The 8,797-nt window shown below is 41.9% G+C and overlaps 1 protein-coding gene across 1 annotated transcript in view; it reads right to left on the reverse strand.

The window, feature by feature from the left end:
- LOC104073231 (receptor tyrosine-protein kinase erbB-4-like) overlaps positions 1-7,616 on the reverse strand; it is a gene marked incomplete at its 5' end in the record, with an annotated part of 99,320 nt that extends 91,704 nt beyond the window's left edge. Inside the window, one exon of the mRNA XM_009572931.1 lies at positions 7,431-7,616. Within this exon, the coding sequence (XP_009571226.1) occupies positions 7,431-7,616 (186 nt within the window). The remainder of the gene's footprint in view (positions 1-7,430) is intronic.
- Positions 7,617-8,797: the final 1,181 nt, after the last annotated feature.

Here is an 8,797-nt window from a genome sequence, read left to right on the forward strand (position 1 = left end):
GACAGTCAGTCTGAGATGAAAGGAGAAAGAAAGAAATGAAAGAAAGGAAAAAATACTTGTTCAACATTTAAGTTGATTAATTTTATCGTGCATTCCTTCATTTTAGTGCTTTTTACAGGAAACTTCGGTGGACAACTGAGTTTGGTAGAAAAGATAAAGAAGTTACTATACCAGTATGATACTCCAGATGAAATGACTGGTGAAGAAAGGAGGGGAACTGCATGAAAGTCTCCATAAATAGGTACGTAACTATGCAACATGCAAAGTGCAGAGATACTGTAATTATTTTTAATAGGATCCAATTCCCTGATTTATTTGGAGAATTATTTCCAGCCACAGCAACTAACAGTCAAGGGAAGAGTCGCCAGGTCCTGATCCTATGTCTAAGCATCCTAGCAATGGCTGCACTCAACGTGTCCACATTCATCTGAGCATGGCAGATCAGACACAATGACCAAAGTCCTAACATTTATTTCCTGCCCTGCCTTTGATGGAAAAAAAAACTTAATAACCGAGATGATCAAAAGAAACTTCTTCAGTGTCTCACAAAAGCCGAAGACAGTCCAGTTAACCACAGCAGGAAAGAAATATGTCCCCTTCCACCACTTAAAAGTTAAAAGCTAGGATGCAGAATTCTACAAGATCCACCTGAATTTTGTTGCAAGGGCTTCTCAATGCAACCCAGGGAGCTGCCCAGCAGAGTACCGAAAAAGTCCTTGGGTTTTGACAAGGTGGGGTAATTCCCCTCTGAGACTTGACGGCATACCCTCTTTCAGGGAGAGCTCTCCAGAAAAATGGTCCTTCATTTCAATCTGCCATCTGTGGACATCCAAGCTTTCCAGGAGAGTGAGAAAAATAGTCATGATGAATTGGAGTAAGAAAAGAAAACTACACAGAGGGATTCAGGAGAGTAGAATGATACTTTCCCCACCTATTTCAACTTGGCTCCTCCACACAATTTAAGTCGTGTTTCAATATGGCTTTAATTTCATAGTCCTTGGTTTAGATCCTACTCTTCTATACACTGCGCTTCCGAATACAGCAGCCCCATTAGTAAACTACATTTATGCTAACGTACTTGCTTGCAGCGATAATTATCACAGCCCTTAGCCCTGGTCCTTGCCGGTGTGAGCACGTCAGGAGGGGTTGGTATAGCATTATAATTATACAATTAGCCTTGTCACGGCAAGGAGCTCTGGGAATAGAGACATCTCGAAGCTTAAAATGTGGACAGCTGATAGATGACTGTCATTAAACTCCTTTGTTCACTCCATGATGAAACAGTCGCTGAGCTGTAGGGTAGGCTTCTTTAATGAAAAAGAAAGACCTTGAACCACAGCCACTATCCTCCACCTCTTCCCAACCTCTCCAGTTTCCTCCCACTCTACACAGCTTCTCTCTCATCCCATCTGCAGCAGAATAACAAAAGCTGTCTCTAAGAAGTCTTTCCTAATCCATCAAGTCTTGATGGAGGAGAAAGGCTCCTCACCTCACAGTGCAGCCAAGGGGACCTCACTCGCCTCCGGCCCTCCCTGCTCAGAGCCTCCCTCACTCCATACATGAGGAGCGCAGGCCGAAACCCATTTAATTTAGGATGTGAGGTGAGTGTTGTACCAGTTTCTGGGGCAGCTTCTCAGTTGCATAAATCAACACAGATCCTTTGAATTTCACATAGCCTGCGAATTTACATCCAGTTGAGAAGCACTGCCCTGCGCAGTAATAAAATACACCTTTCTAAAAAGCTTGGCATGGAGAGAGGCTTCGGGAGCAGTCAGGGGACAGGCCCTCCTTTTTGCCGAGAGAACTGCAGAAGGACACGGAGGCCTGTAACATGAACCGGCTAAAAGGGAGGCAGAAAGAAGCGGTAAGGAGGCTTTGCAAGCACCTTTGGCTTGATGGCTCCTGGGGACTCCCAGCTGCAGATCTACACTGCTGGCAGAGAATCCTTAGAGAGAGCAATGACTGCTGGAATAATACTCAACAGACTTGAAGATGTACATCTGCTTCATTAAAATTCGATCCCCAAGTTCCTATCTCTTTTTCTTTCCTAGAGTGTTTTCAAACGCTGTTTTCCTGCATACCTGGATAACTGATGCTGTGCAGGGCTTCAGTTAAGGTAATTTGAGAATTCTTTTATATTGAAAAGGTATAAAAAGTAATCCCCTGAAGTACTTGATTTTTCTTCCATGACATTCCACTGTATCAACCTACTTCTGCTTTACCTCGTTAGTATTCTGAGAGGTTGTGAATGAATTATTATAGTTGAGAACGCAAAAAACAGGTCTGGCAGCCCCTGGGGGATACAGGGCAGAACAGAATGGGGCACTGGCTATGACCCAGGAGAGCTGAGCTCTCCTCCACAGGCAAGCTGCTTTTTTTTTTTTTTAGGAAGATTGCTTTCTTTCTCACTCTTCCTCTGCCTTGTCTTCTTCGGGGCAGGAAAAGTTCCTCTGCATTCCAACACTGCTCAACAGAATTGGTGCAGATGTAATGCAAATCAACAGTAGCAGAATGAAACCGTAATTGTACCAGAAAAAATAGTAAAACAGTAGATGGGGCTGCCTGGGTTGAACTTCTGTGTTGAATTTAGCAAGCATTGTATGCAAAGTTACAGAAGCAAAAATGCATTTCTATATGCCCTTGAGAGAGACAGAGCCTAGCACAGCACAAATAATTGCAACAGAACTCAGGTTAATTTTTTCCACTAGAGTAACAGTGAGAGGATACAACCTCAAATACAGGTGCCTTACAGTTAACCTCACCTAGTGGCAGAGTGTAACCAACTCTTTCTGACTAGAAACCTCAAGATGTTTTTTCTCTTCTTGAATGCATTTCCATAAGAATGTCCTCACCCCCACACCTCCAAGTTGCCAGGGAGTGTGTTTGGGCAGCCCTTGCTAAGAAAAATTACATCAAACGCATTGAAATATCAATCCACACCATACCTTTTTTTTTTTTGTTGTTAAATCTTCGCAATTTACACGTATCTGTCATACATTGGCTGACAAAGATGTAATTCATCTACCGAGAATTCACTTGCAGGCTTGTGCTAACCTTACAAAATCTGATTTTCAATCCGTTTCTCAAGTAGCCAACACTATGGACGTTCATGAAGTATTATTCCATCCTTCTATACCCTAAAGCCACCAAGCTTGTCACTCTTGCTCCCCCTCTAGGAAGTATCTTGATACGTGAGCAGTTTACTACGCTACTGGACATCAAACTCCACATGAAATTGCTGTGCTGAACTCAGAGCTAAAAGGTGACACATTCAGTCCCTAAGTGAGACAGTACACATCGAAGTGAGACACAAGGAGATGCCTTGTGTATCTGCAAAGCAGAAGGGAAAAACCCCCTTAGACACAGCTGCTAACAACCATGTTTTATGCAGAACGCTTGGGGGCTACTCTATTTTTGTAACTTTCATCCATAAAATAAGAAGCTAAAGCTTCTGGAAAGACAACACAATTACCCTATGATGATATAACAGTCAGAATAAAATCAACACAATCTGTATAAGCAAAATAAAAAGCATCCAAGCTTTTTTTCAATTGGCAGTAGATAATATTTAATAACTGCCCTATTGTCAACCTTCAGAAATGATCTCCAGAGCCATATGCAGGTTGGCAACCAGGCATAGCGCCTAACTAGTTTTTGCATCTAGTTGTACAGAAGTAGAGACATATGGAAATGAACAGCCTGGCAGAACAAGTGAACTCTGAAGCAATGACTTCGATAAATAAATGCCTGCACGTTGGCAGATGGAGAAAAGCGCAGTAGGGAGGAACTGTATTGCAGCAGCAACTTGATTTTAAACGATTCGTAAAAATCAGCCTGAACTTTGGAATCGACACATTTCCAGTTCCTTCAGTTCTCTTCTTGTTGGGGAAAATTCTCACCATAAAAAGAGGGGAGGTGAGGGTAGAAAGATGTATCTAACTAAAGATACCAGAAGCTGCTTCTAGGAGCAGAGAATAGGACAGGGAGGTCACTGATCATTTTTGCCTCTTATTACATTACCAATCATGTTTTTAGTAGCTTTCAGAGAGAAAGAAATTATTCCCAAAAGTCTAGAAAAGCAAGATGTGGAGAGACATTCTCAAGCTGTATGGCAGCACCTGAAATGTGAGCACAGCGGATACACGTACGTGGGATACACAGACCTTTCCTGCTGTGAATGGAAACTTGTGCTTGATGCAATAGCCACCTTCTGCAGTTATTCCGCTGGAGACGATCTATTTGTAGGCAAATTGAATCTTTCCTATTTGCAGGCTGCAGACTGATTCCTAGTCACTGTTAAATGTGACAGATGAGTGGAAAACAAGTATTACTACTGCCCTGCTGCTAGCAGAGGACTAGCACGTTTATTCCACTTTTTGGGATAAGGGGACTCCTTGTCTGGTGATCTCAAAGATTCTTCTTCCTACCAGTTCTGAAACATTTTCCTGTGTAGGTCCTCTAACACCAACTGACATTAGAGTCTGAGAGATAGCAAAGGAATAGACAGAAAGCACAATGCAACGCAGAAAATTCTGTGCAAAATTTGCATTACTCTTATACATTATGTGGTGTGCACAGCCTCATATGTCCCTACCTCTTTCCTCTCTTCACTGATAGCCTCCTCTATAATAATTAAGATATGTATCTTTAAGCATAGATGCAACCTGACGGGGAAGATTTTCAACACACAACTGTCACTCAAGCTCTCCAAAGACAAGAAGAAAATAAAGAGTTAAAGGTACATTTTAGTTCTTTGGAGCCTACTTCTGCAACAGAATTGCACCATACCGGCATGGTATGCAAGTAGTCAGCACCTGTGGTGACTTTCTCAGTTACAACAAGCGATCCCCTACTAAATACCACTGATATGCACACAAACGCAGAAAACCCAGAACTCCTGTCAGGCACGTACTGATTCTCTCCACACCCAGTACCAACCACTGCAGTAAAAATAAGAGAAGGGAAAAAGAAAATAATCCAGACAGACTGTGATGGCCCAGAGTTAACAGGTCAGCCCTACGTACCAAGTACTGCACTTTTCCAAGAAAACAGTCACTTGCTGCTGTCCCCTTTGTGGGTAGCCAAGTGGACGAGCTTCATGCTGTAACGTGAGGCCAAGGCAAAATTAACCTAAATATTATTGTGATGCAGAAGAAGATGAATTTAATTAAACTTTAATAAACTAAACTTCACTAAACTTCCCCTCAATAATAGGCCACCTTTTGTTATAAAGAATCTCCCTTTCTCTTCCTGACACTTCATCAGTTAATATTACACGTATGATCTCACTTCTTTGCACTGCTTGGTTACCCACCATCTCAGAACTCAAATATCTGTAATACCTCATCTTCTCCTCCCACATCACATGGTGATCAAGAAATCCGGCAGGCAATGTTTTTCAAATGAGTGTACCTAAATCCGATCCCCACATTATGCTGAAACCATTCACAATGGAAATCAGTTTAGAACCCGTTTCACTTTGATAAGAATCCCCATGGGAAAACCATGACTTGCCTTCCACAGACCCTTCCACAGATCTGTCAGCTCTGTAAGCCTCTACTATGGATCAGGCTATTTGCTTCACTAAATCAGCTGCCCACATAAAGTCCATAGCAAAGCAAGTACAGCTATTAGTCCAATGAGTCAATGGCCATATGCATACATAAAGTGAAAATAAAGGTGTATTATCTTTTCACGTATGCCACTGTGTATATGTTTTGTAATAAATAATAACAGCCTCTATCAATCAAGGGAGTGGAGAACAGATGGGAAGGAGGTTGTGTTGAGAGAAAGGACTCGAACAGGAATATGTATTTTCTCCCCCACCTTCCCCGGTCTGTTAACAGCCCTAAATAAACCCTTGCAAATCTCCAGTTACAAGCAATCCCCATCAGTATGTTCCAATATTCTGTGCAACTCTGGCTGCTTTACCACCACAGCACAGCCGAATCACAGATATTAACACATCTACAAAATGCTGCAACATCAGAATGTGGGTCCGGGATTCCCCCCACGCCTTCTATGGATCAAGCCTTCTACCCAGCATTATGGTCAGTTCAACTACTGTCACCTTCAAGCAGGTTTGACAACAGATCTGACCCTGGAAAAAAAAAGTCGCTATTATGATGAACCTCAAACTCCTCCTCTTCTTGAACAAAAACTCAGGGCTAGCTGAATTTCTCAGTTTTCTTACTTTTGTAAGAAAATATTTGCATTTAAGTTTTTAAAAGAAGCGAATGTTTACTTGATGGCTGCTATTCTGTCCAGCAAAACAATTGCTGAATCTCCAGGTTTCTCTCCAGCGCTAAAAATTTAACATTACAACTTGAATTAAGATTTCTTAATGGATGTTGTGGCAAATTCACTTAAGGCTGCAGATCTAATATAAGAGGGCAGTCTGTGGCAAACATTTGTACATAACAAGCATTTTCACCAAAATAATTTAAAACTTTAAGTAACTTCTAAATAACTCCAAATAAAAAGTGGGTTCCAGATTCTCATTCATAGTAACATCATTGTACACAACTCTGGTTGCAAGAGCCTTTAAAATGGATAAAACCTATGGCCCCCTACACTCCCAGATCTTGTTACTCTTTGCAACTAATTATCAATAACTTGGTCTTAGTACAGCACTGAATATCGACACATACCTAAAAATACATGTAAAACATTGTGCAAGGATTACATTAGGGCTGCATTTATGACCTATACTGTGTTCCACCTCAGCTGAAGTGCAGTCTGTATCTGAACGATAATGGCTTCACTCTTGTTCCTAAAACCCCACAGGAAGGCAGAGAGCATTACACCATGGCAAGCAAAGCAGGATCCAGCCCTTGAGATTTCCCATTCTGCAGAGATGAGCGGTATTACCCTCCAGCCTCAGCTGTTGTGATATGTCTTGAACACAGCAGAACCGTGGTGGTTCCCAAAGGAGTGACATGAAGTGAATATTTATCTTCTTGGCAGTGTGGGGGCAGACAATTGATGGCATATCAGAATTTAACTGGCAATGCAGATTCAGAAAGGCTGAAAACTACAATCAGGTTAAATCAGTATCTATGAATAGTGAACAGCAGGAAGAGGCTGAAAAATCATTCTGTGCTCAGCCCCAGATGTCACACAGGGGGCTTCTTTCCCCACTTCCCCCCGCTCTCCCCCTCCGAAAAACCCCCCATTAACACTGAGTTGGAAAGACAGTCAAGAAAAACACTTTGGTTTACATATTAACAACTAATCTATAATAGTGTAAGCAGCCAAAATAGTGTGTTATTTCCAGAACTACCCAACCTTCTTGAAAACAAAAACACGCCTGAAAAAACAAACACAAACAAAATCCAAAAAACCCAAACAATTTTTTTGTATCTTTTTTTTTGCGTGGCACGTTTTTCAGTTATGAAAATGACAAAAAAAGAACAGCATGAACTACATACCTTAGCTATTTGGACACACCAGTTTAGCAGAAGCTGGGAGCCAATATTATCCTTATGTTCATGAACATAATCCAGCAGGCAGCCATGAGGCATCAGCTGAGTGACTAGTTGAATGGTCGGGCTCAAGCAGACACCCAGGAGTCTCACCAGATGCGGGTGGTCCATGCTGGCCATGATAAGAGCTTCCTGTAACAACAAAAGTGACCCAGTCACTCCAGTGTGCTTAAAGGGTCTATGCATAGAAGGTTTCCCATGTCCCATAGGGCACCTGAAGGGGATCAGTGTCCCCTAAGTACCATGAATTCCTGTGTTGTCTATCCAGTGCTTGGCCTACCTAGGCAAAATCCAGTTGGATGTAATGCATGCTTGATGGAATGAGCCCCAAGCAATGGGTCAGACTATCTAAACAGATCCAGAGAAGGCTCAGATCAGAAATTTTGAACTGCCCTATATTCCCTGAACTGTTACAGCCACAGAAGCAAAGATGTAAGTGTGACACACTTGACTTTGCCTAAAGGTCTCATTGGTCCTGTTTTACTTCCCTTAATTTTGTTTCTGGAATATATTTTACCAATTTGTGGTCAATCCATTGGGCATCAGCTTTTTTTTATGCAAGCAAACTATGCCACTCATGTATAGTTAGATGGTCAGTTAGGCCTCATTTGGCAAGATATTTGATTAAGCTGTGCTAAAATGCCTTACTAGATCAGAGATTTTATGCTTAGTATTTTACAGGCTTAAGCATGTAACATTTATATGTCAGTTGAAGCCCTCCCCCAAAGTTCAACCCGCAAAGGGTTAAGAATCAGGAGGTTTAGTGTGGGCTTCTCAAATGTGTCTGATTCTCACAAGTCCTACTGAACGTCAGCAGATTTGTTAAGCCATTAGGATATGACCATGCTACCATCTGTATGGCTGTTGTACAGCAATAGCCTAAACTAGTGGTCACGATGGTACAGTAGTAGCCCAGCTCCAGTAGCAGTCCTGCCTGTCTCCTGATGTTGCCACAAGCAGACCACCACACAAAGCAGCAGCTTTCCGAATCTGAGCCTCTTGGCTCAACTCCTGATTCTTCCAAAGTCCTCTACCAATAGATCTTGGGTGAGTTTTTCATTTTTTCCACGCTTCAGCTTCCCACACAATGAACAGGAGATAATATTCCTTTCTTTCTTCTATACTTGATTTATCTTTTCCAGATTATAAGTTTCCAGAGGTTTTCAGCTAGCAAACTAGGTTGTCCAATACGAAGGACCGGAATCTTGGCTATGCTATTCGGCCCTAAAGTTCGTACCACTAACAAGTAGCACAGGAGCTACTTATAAAAAACCTACATATCTGTTCTTAGAGGTAATGCTGCCATCACAAGC

The sequence above is a fragment of the Fulmarus glacialis genome, unplaced genomic scaffold (assembly GCF_000690835.1).
Source record: "Fulmarus glacialis isolate BGI_N327 unplaced genomic scaffold, ASM69083v1 scaffold9122, whole genome shotgun sequence".
In the NCBI taxonomy this organism is placed as follows: domain Eukaryota; kingdom Metazoa; phylum Chordata; class Aves; order Procellariiformes; family Procellariidae; genus Fulmarus; species Fulmarus glacialis.